Source organism: Sceloporus undulatus, chromosome 2, assembly GCF_019175285.1.
Source record: "Sceloporus undulatus isolate JIND9_A2432 ecotype Alabama chromosome 2, SceUnd_v1.1, whole genome shotgun sequence".
Classification (NCBI taxonomy): Eukaryota; Metazoa; Chordata; class Lepidosauria; order Squamata; family Phrynosomatidae; genus Sceloporus; species Sceloporus undulatus.
The window spans coordinates 64,657,759-64,673,476 of NC_056523.1; the positions used below are offsets into that span (position 1 = coordinate 64,657,759).

At 41.7% G+C, this 15,718-nt stretch overlaps 1 protein-coding gene and 1 long non-coding RNA gene across 3 annotated transcripts; one reads left to right on the top strand and one right to left on the bottom strand.

Annotated features, from left to right (window-relative positions):
* The first annotated feature begins 399 nt into the window (after nucleotides 1–399).
* Nucleotides 400–14,803, top strand: RAB43 (RAB43, member RAS oncogene family). 2 transcript variants are annotated; one of them, XM_042453403.1, is made up of 3 exons: nucleotides 400–681; nucleotides 12,947–13,130; nucleotides 14,229–14,803. In XM_042453403.1, the coding sequence occupies exons 1-3, from the start codon at nucleotides 463–465 to the stop codon at nucleotides 14,477–14,479; spliced, it is 654 nt and encodes a 217-aa protein (XP_042309337.1). In that variant the 5' UTR covers nucleotides 400–462; the 3' UTR covers nucleotides 14,480–14,803. The 2 variants fall into 2 exon arrangements, with proteins under 2 accessions (XP_042309337.1, XP_042309338.1); XM_042453404.1 differs by lacking the exon at nucleotides 14,229–14,803 and adding an exon at nucleotides 13,984–14,082.
* LOC121923206 lies at nucleotides 9,909–14,070 on the bottom strand. The gene is made up of 3 exons (XR_006102330.1): nucleotides 13,944–14,070; nucleotides 12,900–13,155; nucleotides 9,909–10,008 (listed from the first exon to the last, which is right to left on the bottom strand). It is a non-coding gene; the product is annotated as an uncharacterized LOC121923206 (long non-coding RNA).
* Nucleotides 14,804–15,718: the final 915 nt, after the last annotated feature.

Consider the following 15,718-nt stretch of genomic DNA (forward strand, 5'->3'; position numbering starts at 1 on the left):
TGGATTATTGGTGTGTCTTGAGGGGAGAAGCCATATCTTGAAGTGCTTAGACTGGTATTTTCTGGCATGAAGAGGAACTAAGGCAAAGAGTAGTGACAAGAGATGACAATCTAGACCTGACAAATCACTAGGTCCAGACGGTACCCATACAACATTTCATCAAGAAATCAGATGTGTAATGGTTCATTCAAAAGGAAACCCAGCAAGGTTGGGTCTCTGACTTAACAGGGGCTGCACTTTGGAGCGACGTGTCTCGTCTTATGAGTGTTTTATAGCCCTTCTTCCGCCTCCTTTGAGGGACTGCCACCGGGGCCGGCCTCTCTCTCCTCCTTGGAGGGCGGCTGGCTCTTGGGCCTGAGCCTGGGCCGGGCCTGCGCATGCCCAGCCGGGGAAGGAGGCGGAGGAGGAGGCGGCGGGCGGCGGCGCGCGAGGCCCGGCGGTGACCCTTCCCTTGCTGCATGTATGGCCTCGGGGGCGGCTGGGCCTGGGCCTGGGCCTGGGCCGGACCCGGAGGAGGCCTACGACTTCCTCTTCAAGCTGGTGCTGATCGGCGACGCCAGCGTGGGCAAGACCTGCCTGGTGCAGCGCTTCAAGACCGGGGCCTTCGCCGAGAGGCAGGGCAACACCATCGGGGTGGACTTCACCATGAAGAGCCTCGAGATCCAGGGCAAGAGGGTCAAGGTGGGGCTCTCACAGCAGGCTGAGGAATAACCCAGTTTGGCACTCGTCGTCTCACTCCTTGCTATGGAATTCTGGGAGTTGGAGGCCCCACAACAAACTCCAACTCCCAGAATTCCATAGCCTTCAGTCACACAAAGAGTTCAGTGCTGTGGCATTCTGGGAACTGTAGTATTTGTGAGACATCTAGCCTTCTCTGTCAGTGAGAGCTCTGAGGCCACAATGAACTACAGTTCCCAGGATTCCCTAGCACTGAGCCTACAGAAGTTAAAAAGATACCTAAAATGCTCACTGTGTGACAGAGAGAAGGAGGCAAAAGCAGGAAGAGGGGCTTCTTCCATCCCTCGCCACATAGGTAACAGGTGTTTGGGGAAATGTCCAGGGTAGTTGTTTTGGTAATATAGCAAAGTGTGTTGTTGTTGTTGTGTGCCTTCAAGTCATTTCTAACTTATGGCATGCCTAAGGCAAGGCTGTCATGGGGTTTTCTTGGCAGGTTTCTTAGGAGTTTACCCCGTGAATATCCTAGGAAAATGGCATAATTACGCATAACGCTTTCACACAACATCGCACAAAACCCGCCATTAAAGTGGTCACAAAGAAGCATTTTCACTTTCAGGATTTCAGTGACAATGCATTTCTGATGCACTTTATTTGCACACTTGGGTGTGATAATAATTCACGCAATCACTCGCCATTTGCGGGATGCTTTAAATGCGTTTTAATCTCTTTTTAATGTCGAAATCAGCCCCAGTGTGATAAACCTCTTGAGAGGGTTTATCATTGCCTTCCCCTGAGGAGGCTGAGAGCGTGTGACTTGCCTGAGATCCCCCAGTGGTTTCCATGGCTGAGTAGGGATTCAAACCTTGGTCTCCAGAATTGTGGTCCAACACTCAAACCACTATGCCATGCTGACACAACATCCAAAATCCATGAAACAGGGATACCTTTATGAAGTTGCAAACTTTCAAAGCCCCACTGGGTTGTTAATCACTCAAAGGAGTTTTAAAAAGTCATACGGCAGGACTATGGTAGTCAGAGGGTTGCATGTTCTCAAGGTGTTGTTGATGTGTTGTTCTGTGGGGGGATATCTATACAAGCAGGTTCCTCCTCTTTCTGCCCATGAGGCAATGGGAGCAAAGCATTCCAAAATCCAGGAGATAAAATCTGGATTCTGTTAGCAATGGGGAAAAGTACTTCTTCTGAGCACCCAGATGCCTCCATCCTTTCTGAGGGCAACAGCCCCTCTTTGTTAGGCAGAGAAAGGACAACAGCCTCCTTCCCTCCAGAGTCTGGAGGGGGGAGAGGAGCCAGCAAAACATCTTCCACCTGTTGTTGGTTTGCTGGCTTCTCTCCCTGCTGAGGGACAGTGAATGCATTGCCCACTGCAGAGTGTCCTGCTTTTGTGCTAGTTTTGCAAGCAAGATTTGTGCTTACAAAACTATTGTTATTAGTTTTCTGTCGGTTTTTAATGTGAAGTCGAAGGCTTTAATGGCCAGCATCTATAGTTTTCTGTCGGTTTTTTGGGCTATGTGGCCATGTTCTAGAAGAGTATGTTCCTGACGCTCCACCAGCATTCACCACAGATGCTGGTGAGACTTCAGTAATAAACTCTGCTAGAACATGGTCACATAGCCCGAAAAACCCACAGAAAACTAAACAATTTTAATGTTAAAAAACATTACACATTAAAAACTAAAATGCATTAAAAACTCTATACAAACCTTAACATCACAGTACAGTCGGCTCTCCATTTTCATGGGGGATCCATTCCAGACCACCTCCTGTGCGAAAACGGAGACTCGCCGATATTCAAGCCCCATAGCCTTGAGTGGGGGGCCTGCCTGCAAGCATGTGCGGGCTGCGCGCTGCAGGACACGTTCCATTAAAAATAACGGAGGTCGCCCCTCAGTGAGTATTCAAGACCACTGACCTAAAGTCCACAATAAAGAAGGGGCAACTGTATTTTAAAGTCCAATCCTTGTCAGCTGGAAAAAAGCCTGGTGGCGTAAGAATGTGTTTACCTGCTGTGGAAAGGATGGGACCATCGTGGCCACTCTGGAAAGGAAGGTCCAGAGCCTGGGAGCAGCCACTAAGAATGCCCTCTCCCTGGACAGTATTTGCTCCACAGCCTTTGTCTTAAAACATGTTACAGGGCTTATATCAAATGAGCAAACTAAGAGTTGTATATCTTCCCTTCCCATCACTTCCTTCTGCTCTAAGGGCCAGGAAGATAAGTGCATCAGGTGTGGCACAGCCTGAGTGCAAGTGCTCTGAGGAGTATTGCATGCTTCTCTGGAACTACCCATGAATTATGGAAAGGCCCCCAAGCTTGATTGTTCAAGGCCGCTTCAAATTAAGACTCCAAAAATTGTGCAAAAACTAAAAACATCCAATCTCGGCAATGTCAGTGTGACAGTAGGACTGAAAACAGAATCATACTGAGTGATTGATTACGATATATATTCATGTATATGTCTAGAAAAAAAATTGACCTCAAAAACCTGAGTTGACTTATCAATGGGCCGATGTAAGTATTGTACTTTAACACTTATCAAAAGAGGTACAGTGTGCCCGTGCCATGCGCGGATGCATTTTGCGCAGCTTCCAGCTCACGTGGAAGCTGCAAAGGGAGTAAAACAATGGTGTGTGCGCCTGTGGCTCACACCATTATTTCCTATGTGGCTCGAGCATAGGCGGATTTTCCCTCATGCAGGGGCACCTGGAACGGGGAGCCCCACTGTACTATCCCATTCTTTGATATTTGAGATCTTCTGCACTCATTTTCATACAGATGGAATCTTATATAATTTAGACTTCAGTTCCTGTGTGTGCAGCATTTCCACACTAGGGATCCATGTCCCAAGTGCATGGCATCCTTGTGTGCTAAACCTGCAAAAGATTATTTGCACCCTGTGGTCTCCTACACAGGTAAAGGGATTTCTTTTCTTTGTTTTTGATCTACCTAACATTTTTAAAGCAAGTTAACACGGTGCTTTTCTACAAATCCCATTATTTTCTATAGGTTCTTAACATATAGAAGTGTACAGTCCGCCCTTCCCTTACACGGGGGGATCCGTTCCGGATCCCCCCGCGTAAGGGGAAAAACGTGGATGCTCAAGCTCCATTCAAATGAATAGGGCATGTGCCCATGGAGGCGCAGCGGCAGGGTGCAAGTCGCGGGAGCACACACCATTGTTTCTTTCTGGCGCGCACTACCTTACTTCCGTCGTGGGCTTCCAGTATATGCTGGAATCCGCATATAATGTGGGCACACTGTAGTACGCAATCGATCTATAGAAGGCCTGTAAGTTCCGGATGGTGTGATGTTAGGAAATGCTATATTATCTCCTCTTTCAGACTGGGAAACTGGAGATGAAGGGTGATAGTGTTTCGTAATCAAAACATTTTACTGCATTTTTCTTCTTTGAAATATAACTTGAACAGTGCACTTCCAGTTAATATGCACAATAATACCTGTTGTACTTCCTATCCTGTATTAACAAGTATTTTGACATGAAGATGGATTTTTTCTTTTAAAAAAAGAGGCAAAAACATGTTTGGTATTCTACGAAACAGAGTTCTACAGATACCGTGGACTGCTAAAAAGATGAATAAATCGGTCCTAGAGCAAATTGAACCTGAACTCTCCCTAGAAGTCAATACGACTAAACTGAGACTGTTGTACTTTGGACATACTATGAGAAGACATGACCCTCTAGAAAACACAGTAATGTTTAGGAAGGTAGAGGACAGTAGGGGAAAAAAGGAAGACTACATTCTAGTTGAATAAACTCAATCAAGAAAAGCACAGCCCTGAGTCTGCAAGACCTGAGTTACGGTGGTTGATGATAGGGGGCTTGGAGGTCTCTTAATCATAGGGTTGCCATCAGAGTAAGCTTGATGTCAGTTAACAAGTTGCATTAATTTCCCTGAACTTTCAGTATTACAACATGGTTTTCTAAACTGATTTGAAAAAGGGCTTCCAATAATGCTAAACAGGTTCCCAAAGAATGTGTTTGCAGTAAAGTTTGTTGTGCAACTGTTTTATCATCTGACACAGCTTTCCAAAGTGGCCTAGAAAACTGTTCAAAGTACTGAGAAAGTAAATAGAACCATTTTTCCAGATCCCATCTTGGAAATGAAACAAGTAGGACAGCAATGCTGTTTTTTCCAGAGGCAGATGCTGAGCTCATTGTGTGTACAGTATATGCTTTCCAGTCAGCTGTCCTTAACAGTTACTGTTATGACATTGCTATGTAGACGATGTTCATAGCAGGGTTTGAAGTTAAGCTGTTTACACCTAAATACAGTAACCTTAACCCATGAGCCCAGTCATAGTACAGCAGAAAGAAAAAGAAAATATTCAAATAACAATGGATTCCATCTGATCCATCTAACTTTGTGGGATTCCATGGAGCACAACATTTCCTCCCATTCAACAGCCTCCCTTGACCCTCTGTAGCAACCATAACTATGAACCACACAAGATACTGAGTTATATTTATGATACTATTATGGCTAAAGTATTTGTTGTTGTGCGTTTTCAAGCCATTTCCAACATGGTGGCCCTAAGGCAACTATCATGGGGTTTTCTGAGGGTAAGAGTATATGATTCACCCAAGGTCATTTGTTGGGTTTCCATGGCCAAGCAGAGAATTGAATCTTGATCTCCAAGGTTATAGTCCAGTACTGAAGCCACTATGCCATACCCGCAGTATATTCTAGCTCTGGATCAGCCACAAAATTTGGTCGTGGTTGAATTTGCTATGTGTGCAAGTGAGAGTTGTACTTTGGGATGGACTAGTAGTCCCTCTGCTCTGTTGCTGAGGTGTCTGATAAGGGCCTCAGTAATTATTTGCTATGACCTGGAGCTATTTTCCATTCCTTCAATGTATAGAAGTTTTTTTTAAAAAAGAATACAATAAGATAAATTATTTGTGTGTTTTGGGTTGCTAGTTATCTTGGAACTTCTGTGAAGTGGAGGGAGGAAGAAATCTCAGCTGTTTGTAGAAGAACATGTAATGTACACCCCAGATTTTGTTGTTTTCAGTTTCCTCCTTAGATGATACCCTGCACAGATGATACTCTCCTTGACATTCCCCCAGGTTCTAAACCTGGTTTGGGGAATATGACATGAAAACAGTTGAAAGGGAAACAGATGCTAGTAGGAATGCAAAATTTCTTCTCTCTGTTCTTCTTTATATGAATTACTTCTGCAGGTCCATTTAATAATTTCTTTGAACTTGAAGAAATTTTTAAAATAACCATATGTAGGTTCTGTTAAGAGAAGCTTCTGAAACAGCTCAGAATTGGGGTGCCTGTGTGGAATATGTGCCAGTGCCTCATGATGCTATTTTGGGACATTATTTTCAAAGCAAGGTGACTCAGTCATTTTTAGCCACAGCCTTTATATGTGGAAAACATGGCTGACACATCTCCATTTGCTAATGCACTATCATAAAAATTCTGTTATGTAGGCTTGCTTGGCTGTGTCTGTAGTGTTATTTTTTCTTTAGTCAGGAGAGCAGGTATTATGATTAGAATACAGTATTACAACAGCTAGTACTGAAACAAATCACCTTATATTTTCATGTGTTTTGACACTAGCTTCACAAGCCAAAAATATAGTCTTACAATCATACAGCTGAAACAGGCCTGGAAATCATGTGTGGACAAACATAAAGATTACCTTTCCATAGCAGCGTTCACTCACACCACCTTTTATGAGAATGGCAGGACATAAATGAATAATTTGGGAGAAAGGTGGGGTATACATTAAATAAACAAATAAATAAAATTAACACAGATAAACCATTCACACTAACTGAGGTATAATTTGTTTCTTTGAAAATGCCAAATAAATACTATACAGTTCTAATTTACCTGTTCTGAAAATGTGTCCAATTGAGGATAGCATGTCTTTTGTCGGCCCAAGTTTAGAGAGCAAGAATAAGTCTAAAAAGTGAATTGGTTTTTCTCCCCCACATACACACCAGGGTATGTGATGTATTAATTAACAGCTAAGAGGTGGAGCTGTACTGTATTACTGTTTGCTAAACATGTCCTTCATTTACGTAAATTTTTCTCCCTTTCCACCTCAGCTGTTAGAGCTTTTTTGCTTCTGAGAGTGCAGCTTGGCTGAGTTTAGGCAAACAAATTACAAATCGTTTCCTTCCTGGGACTCCACCTAATACCAGGTGTTTCTGCCAAGTGAAGCAACTCCAGCTCAGAAGCTAAAGAAGCTTCTTACACGTGGCAGAAAGTAAAAATAAATGGTCTGTGATTGCCAGTGACATGTATCAGCTGCAGGAAAACAAAATAGATGCACACAGATTACTTCAAGATCCCACTAGTAGAGAGTACTCAGGATTTCGGTGCTTCATAGTCTATAATTTGAGAGTGGATTATGAAATTCAAAAGCAGTTTCACCCTTTCTTAGTGGTGTTCAGTATCTTGGGCTTGGTTGAAAAGGCTCTCATACAGAACATTTTGACAATATATGTACTGCAGGATGAGGAAATGTGACAGATGTGTTATCTGTGTGACATCTAATAATCTCTTGTAAAAACGTTGCTAAAGAGGCAGTGTCTTTGCCAGTTTATGAGTTTCCTGGCCTCTGTATGCATACACTTGAAGTTTGTATCCTAGGAAAAATACTGCCCACCTGACAAATGTACCCCAACATTTGGGGTACATTTCAAACCCACCCTTTTTCTCTCTCTCTGGCTGCAGCCATACTGCAGATGTAATGCAGTTTGACTTTAAATGCCATAGATCCATCTATGGAATCCTGTGAGGCACCAGAGCTCTGTCTTGTTGCTGTTAACTGCCCTCAAGTCGATCTTGAGCCATGGTGACCCCCCAAAGAAGGCAAAATATCTGAGAAAGCTACAAAGCCTACAACTATATAGCATTGTGCTATGGCAGTTAAAGTGGTGTCAGACTGCATTAATTTTGCAGTATAGAAGCAGCCTCTCTCTTATATATACATACAATCATATACATTGCTCCCTCTGACACTGCAGTATGATTTTTCAAAAGCTTTATTGTCAATAGTGGTGGCTTTTTTAAAAGGCACATTTCATTTGGGGGGGGTCAAGGGAGCTCACAGCACCAGGGAGGATAATATAGGCCTTTCTGCCTCCATTTGCAACCCTTCTCCCCCCCTTCCCCCAGAAAAATGTGGTGCAATTTAGGTATTTTAAAAGCTTCCCTTTGTACCAGCTGTCATTTTAAAAAGGCTGAATACAGTTTAGGGAGTCTGGGAAGATGTGAGAGCACTAGGTAGAGATGATTGTTGTCGTCCCCCCCTTCCCTCCCCCCCATCATTTTATAGTCCTGCAGTCAGTAATTGGAGGTAACAGATTTTCCTGTGCTACCGTTGGAGAGCAGAAGTAGGGGATACGTTGTTTTATCTTTTGGACTAGTGAGAGCCAGTGAGCAGGGGAAATTTCCGAAAGGCTGTATTAGACCTACATGCTGGAGAGTTGCCATACCATGGATAATAGGATAGAGGTACATTTTAACACAGGGGTAGGCAACCTGTGGCCCGCGGGCCGGATGCGGCCCAGCGAGGCCTTGGGACTGGCCCCAGCCTGGTCCTGCCGCCGATTGCCGCCAGGGCCTTTGGCCTCTCATGCGAGGGGCATGGTGGGGCAATTGTCTATAGAAGCCTCAGAAACATGCATTTATCTTAACATTTTTTTAAAAAATCAGCAATTTTTTCCGTGTCCCGCCATTTTTTATTTAAAAAGTGCCCTCCATTTGAAAATTTTGTCCTACATTTGTCTCGGTTTATTTATTTATTTAATTTTTTAATTATTTAATTATTTATTTTTTGGCTTCGGCCCCCCAGGTGTCTGAGGGACAGCAACCCGGCCCCCGGCTCAAAAGGGTTGCCTACCCCTGTTTTAACATATTAGGCAAGTGTGAAAAGCATTTATAATTTATTTTATAATCTTTTTGAAATGACCAGGTACTTCAGATTGTTGTTCTAAGTGTCCCAAAGTTATTTAAAAGTTCAGTTACATGGCATGAGGATAATCTTTCTTGAAGGACTTGTTTAGAAGGTTTGATGAATATGGGTGTGATGTAGAAGTTGATCCAAAATCTACAGGTGCATGGCTGTGGGGAATTTTCGTGGAACAAAGTTAAAGCTGGAGAAAGGAGGGCCAGATTCTCATTTCCTGTTGAAGTGTAGTGAGAAAGAAATTCTAATATATCAGAGAACCTGTATGTTCTCTTATTCCCAAATCTGTGCAGGACCTGTTCCCACAACCTGCAGAATTTAAGACTTTTTTCTGCTTTGGTCAGGTAGGCCTCCCCTGGAATGCTGTATCCACTTCTGGGCACCACTGTCCAAAAAGGCTGTTCACAAGCAGGAACGTGTCCAGAGGAGGGTGACTAAAATGGTGACTCATCTGGAATCCATGCTCTGTGAGGAGTGATTTAGGGACCTGGGTAGGTTTAGGCTGGGGAAGAGAAGGTTAAGATATGATAGCCGTGTCTAAATATTTGAAGAAGTATCATATTAATAATAATAATAAATAAAATAATAATAAAATTTTTATTTATATGCCGCCCTTCCTTCGATCAGGGCGGCTCACAACATATTAATAATAATAATAATAATTTGTTTTATTTATATACCGCTATTCCAAAGATCATAGCGGTGAACAGCAAGTAAGCTAATTAGCAAGTAAGCTAATTTGCCCCCAACAGTCTGGGTACTCATTTTAGCGACCTCGGAAGGATGCAAGCCTGAGTCGAGCTTGGGCCCTTTTGCTGGTCTTGAACTCGCAACCTTGTGGTTTCGAGTGAATGGCTGCAGTACAGGCATTTACCCACTGCGCCACCAGGGCTCCTTGCGCCACCAGTCATACAAAGTTAAAAACACAACAAAAACAAAACAGCAGTAAAAAACCCCATAGCCCAGCCTCTTGGCCACGAAAGAGGAGGGAGGCCCACAGGATATTTATTCGGGGAATGCCTGCTGGAATAGGAAGGTTTTAAGAATGGAGCAAGGTTGTTTTCTGCTGCTCCAGAGAATAGGATGCAGAGCAATGTATTCAAACTACAGGAAAAGTGCTTCTGCTGAAACTTTAGGAAGAACTTCCTGACAGTAAGAGCTGTTTGATAGTGGAACATGTTACCTCAGAGAGTGTCGGAGTCTCCTTCTTTGGAGGTCTTTAAACAGAATCTGGGTGGTCATCTGTTGTGGATGGTTTGATTGTGAGTTCCTGCACGGCAGAGGGTTGGACTGGATAACCCTTGTCGTCTCTTCCAACTCTGTGATTCTATGATTTGTACAGTTAGAGATGGTTCAAAAGCCTGTCAAGCATGAAAAGGAAGAAAACCGCAAGAATGTTAAAATGTTGGTTCCATTTAATGCAATTAAGTAAAACACAATTTAAAAAAATAATTGTAGACACCACAGTGGAGGATTATGTAAATCCTCTTCCCCACCGGGCTACCTAGGTTGGCTGAAAGTTAAACAGCCTTTTCAAGTAGCCATAAACCCTCCCCTCTGCATGCTGTATCACCAGTCAGACTTGGGGGTGATGATATAATACCAGGAGAGAAGTCCGCTATTCCATGTTGTACTCTGTTCAAATTTAAGGACATTTCCCCAGTTATTTATTGGGTAGAGATGGATGCCTAACCCTCTTCATTTGGTAAATTGAGATCTCCAATTTGACAATTCCTGCTAGCTTTCTGGAACCATCCAGCTAATGTCTCACAACTACGTTCAGGTATAAATGAAAAAAACTGGGATTCTTCCTCCCTTTGTGGTGATAAATTGTGTAGTTTTTGTTCCTGGGTTAGGCTTATTTTTTGCAAACTGTTTTAGTCAACACAGCAAATTACAGTGGCTCACAAGTTGGGGGAAATGGCATAAGTATTATACTGTAGTTATTAATCAGTACTTCATTGTGAATCAAGCTGAGAAAATGCCATAGCATCAGAAGTGCTTCCTTTTGGTACTTCATCCATTTTGCATATCTTTTCTAGAAACAAATAGTTCACAAGGCTGTCATTTGTTCAGGAAGGTCAAGCAAGAGCTAGATTAAATCTCTGGCTGATTGCAGCCAGTTATCAGATCGGTTTGTTCTGGCACTTAGCCCTCATTCTCTTTCAAGCATTTGCTTTTTCAGAATGTGATCCTCAGTTTACAGGCAGGATTTTCTGATGCTAGTTGTATGCATGAATATCACGAGATGGCCAATATAGAGATCAAATAGAATACATAATTGGGAGCAGAAGATGAAGAAGCTCCATTCTGTCCGAAAAGAGAAGATCAAGAGAAGATTGTGGCACAGATTATCAACTGTTAATATTAAGATAAATACAACATTGAATCAATCAGATTGCCAATATACAATTTAGAGAATATTGCTGAAAAATTTAAAGGTTGTGTAAAGAACAGATGTACACTAATAAGCCTAAATGATCATGAACCAGAAGAACTATGGACTGAAGCCATGGACATTGTCAGGGAAAAATGCAATAAAATGATTGGCAGCCAAAAAGAAAGAAGAATCTCATTGGATGACTGATGAAACTTCAAACAGTTAAGGATGGGGAAGAAACAAAAGTAAAAGGTAACAGAGATCCTGAAAACAGCTGTTCAGTTACTTGAATATAGAGGCAAAGATTAATATCATAATAGTTACTGCAAAGAAATTGAAGACGACAACAAAAAAGACAGAATAGGAAGAATTGGTAGTTTTGTGGGACATTTAGCCTTCTCTGCCAGAGAACTCTGGTACCATAACAATCTAAAATGGAGCCATGGCAGTTAAAGTGGTGTCAGCCTGGATTATTTCTGCAGTGTGGATGCATATTAAAAACCTTTTTGCTTCATTTTTTCCCGATTACCATATATTCTTGACTATCAGTCGACCTCATGTATAAATTGAGGTCAAGTTTTGGGGCCAGAATTAAGGATTTTGATATGACCCATGGATAAATCGAGGGGTTGTTATTTAGGGGCATGTAACAAATGATGTAAAGGAAAACTAAAGTACAGTACTTGCATTGGCCTGTGGACAAGTTGGCTCAAGTTTTTGGGTCAATTTTTTTACTAAATTTCTACACTTATACATAAGTATATACATTAGTATATATAGAGTGATACATCCAGAAGGCTCTTCAGCAGCTGGAGAAGCTTCCTGTATGCTTTAGTGTAGAGATGTAGAACTGGTGGTCCTCCAGATGCTGATAGTCTCATCATTGACCAGTCTGGCTGGAGAGCTAATGGGAGTTGTAGTTCAACAATATTTTGAGGGCCTTAGGTTCTCTACCTTTGCTTTAAAGAACGGATGGATGTACTCTGGAGTTTAAAATGTCAGCTCTTCTGGCATTTGGGGCTCTTCTGAGCAGCTATTTTTCTATTTCGCTGGTGGCGTGAGGGTGATTTTTTAAAAACAACATTTTAAAGCAGTAACTAGTGCTTTTGCAGCAGAAAAAATGATTTTTTTCAGTTGATTTTTTTTAATCCTGGAGTACTGGGGCTTGAGAAATTGATGGGGGTCTCAAGGGCCTCATTGCTCATCCCCAGACTGTACGTGTCTACACAAGTCTCACTGCTGCTTGAGGGTTTTCCTGTTGTTCTTGCTGAGATCTCATCTCCTTGTATTGTATTTCATATCATGTCGAAAGGAAGGACCTCCAGTAGACCCATGGTGCACATGGGGGCTCGCCAAATGGTTCTTTGAATCAATCCGTGCACACTTTTGTCTATAGAAAGGGATGTTCCTTCTTTTTACTTTTGTGGGGGAAAAAAACCAACCAAAAATTGGTGGGCAGTGGACATATGGGGACGAAGTTTTCCTTGTTGTCCAAGCAAATGGATCATCCCATATTTGCAGAGTGTTCTAGGCATATGCTTATCTCCCTGTGTGAGCAGTGGAGCTCTTATATCAGAGTAATAGTTTACATATCCAGAATTTTCAGACCTTGAAGTGAAATTTCTAATCTGCAGATATCAGTGCCTGTGGGTCTCAAGTACCCGGGTCCCAGCACTCCCATCCCCATATAAAAACAGTATAATGCTTTAAAAAGAGCATATTAAACAACCACAAAAGTACAGCTTGTGTCTGGTCGTTTTAGTTCCACTGAATGAATTTATAGTGTTTGGAAGCCTAAATTCAAAATGAATCTGTCTTGTTTTGTCTTTCATCAACAGGAAGAAATAATAACCTAAGAAGTACACCTGGTACCTTATAACTGAAGGGGAAGTGATCACCTTCTTTTTGATTTCCTTTAGTTGCAGATCTGGGACACAGCTGGCCAGGAAAGGTTTCGGACTATTACCCAGAGTTATTACCGAAGCGCCAATGGAGCGATCCTGGCCTATGATATCAGCAAGCGGGGTTCTTTCCAGTCTATTCCTCGCTGGATCGAGGATGTGAGGAAGTATGCAGGCTCCAACATAGTGCAGCTGCTTATTGGTGAGTATGATAGATTATTTCCAATCTGGAATGCAATAGAAGTACAAATTATAATAGGACAGTTGTAGAGATAATAGCCAATGATTGTTGTTGTGTGCCTTCAAGTTATTTTTGTCTTATGGCAAGCCTAAGGCAACCCTATCCTAAGGTTTTCTTGGCTGTGTGTGTGTGTGTGTGTGTGTGTGTGTGTGTGTGTGTATCAGTTACTTTTATTTCCTGCCTTTCCCTCAGTTTCCTCTTTCTCATTTGATCTATAGCAGCCTTTTGAGGTAGGTCAGGCTGAAAGTTTCAAATATGTTAAATATGGCCAGAAGTGAAAAAACTTTTAGATATCCGTTCTCATTCTCTCTGTTGCCTTGAGATCCAATTTTGGGAAGAAGACAAATACGAATAAAGTTGTTAATGATGCCAACAATAATGTTAGTAACTAGTGAGATAAAAAATATGGATGGGGCAGGGGCTGTGCCCATATTATGTGTTCTGTAGAAAAGACAGCATAGGTTCTTGTGATACCTTAAAGGCTAGGAAGCTTTATTTAGTAGCATACTTCACCAGATCTAACACGAAAACTTATGCTAAATTAAACTTGCTAGTCTTTAAGATACGATAGGCCTCTTTGTTGTTTAAAATATAGATTATGACTAATTGTTATAGGACTCTACAGTTTCAGCATACACAGAATTTTACACGACATAGAATCACTACGTTGAGGATGCATGCTTTGTTACCATCAGCATGAGATTATATATACCCTGATTATGAATCCAGGATGCAAATTTTATATAAAGTCAGAAGCCAGAAAGCAAATCTTACAATATTCAGTGGCTCAGATCTCTTCATCCTTCTTCCACAGACTTTTTCTCCGCTTCCACTTTCTTCTGCTCTTTCTCACCTCCAAGATAACAGTGGCATCTCATCTCCAGCCTGCCTGTATGCTTCACCCTTGGGGTCCTACTGCGTTCCTAAGCACAGTTCATGTGTTCCTCCTGTTGTCTCTCTTATCTTCTTCTTCTTAGACTCTCCTTGCTGAATACTGACCTCAGGAGTTACATGTTTAAAAATTGTTAATCTGTAAACAATTCCACTTTCTCCTGCCAGGAAACAAGTCTGACCTAAGTGACCTTCGGGAAGTTCAGCTAGAGGAGGCTCAGAGTCTGGCTGAACGGTATGATATCATCTGTGCCATAGAGACATCTGCGAAGGACTCCAGCAATGTGGAGGAGGCTTTTGTAAAGATGGCGACAGAGCTCATGATGAGACATGGAGGCCCCATGTTCAGTGAGCCAAACACAGACAGCATCAAACTTGACAGCAAAGATGTAGTAGAAGGATGGGGGTGTGGCTGCTGATACAGTTAATGACATATATCTTTAATTGTTGCTGGAATTTATAGTGTACCTTCCCTTTTCCCTCGCTTCCACTCTGTGTCTGTATCATTCACATGCTGATATGAACTTCCTGCAAGCCTAGTGCGTTTATAGGTTAGATATTAACATTTTCAGGTTGTTAATACCTATGAAAGGACTCAGTTGCAGACCTAGAAGTTCATGGAAGTTTTTCAGCAGTAGATTCTGTCTGATTCTCCTAAGAGGAAATAGTGCAGTTTGAAAGCTAATTGCACAGAAGGAAACTACTGAGATCTTTCTGTACAAAATAAAGAGAGAACAAGGAAATGCTGCCTTGGTACTTGTAAATCCCTCTGCATGGAATCTCCTCAGTAAAAATAACATTTCTGCTTTTAGGTGAGCCAGTCTTAACACTGCCTCTTTAAACTCTCAACATTCCATCAAGTTTCAGAAACCAAACAGGGTTACACAGTATCTCTGAATGGGTGTTTCAGATTTGAAATACTTGAATTGTTTTCATATAGGACAAAGCAGCTGACATTTTTCCAAAATGAGGAACCTCCATAGAAGTTATGTTTCTTTAGACACACTGAAATGCAACCTATGTGGAGGGAGGGAACAAGCTTGCACAGCTTTCCCCTCCCCCCAATATTATTCAGACAACTAGAGAAACCAGCATGCAAAGTACTGTACATCTGTGTAACATAGGAGTCACTAATGTATCTTTATATCCCCCTCAGAAATTTTAATACATCCGTTGGATTTAAGACTCTTTGATTTCAGTGGAACATTATTGAACGTAAATGCCTTTGGAAATTTATCAGGCTCATTTAAGACTATAATATTAAGATAGGCATATTAAGACTTCATTTTGTATCTTCTGAATAATCTCCTTCTTGAAGTTAATATTGTGGATTTTAGTCCACGAGTATATTAATTTCAAAATGTACATTCACCGCCATTAGAAGAAGGGATATATTTTGAATATATTCTGCTTTTTTAATTATAAAATATCTAAAATCATTGCTGATGAGCATAATGCTGTTGTTCTTGCTTGCTTGTTTTCACATAGGATGTTATCCTGGCTAGAACTAAAGGACCCTGTTAGATTCCTAAATACTTTCAAACATCACAAAATGAGAAATTACAAGATTTCTCCCAGCCACTACTGTGTTAAAAATTTCTGTGTGTATAGTTAGATATAATTCATAACTGCTGATTTTCCGAGAAGGATAACCCATG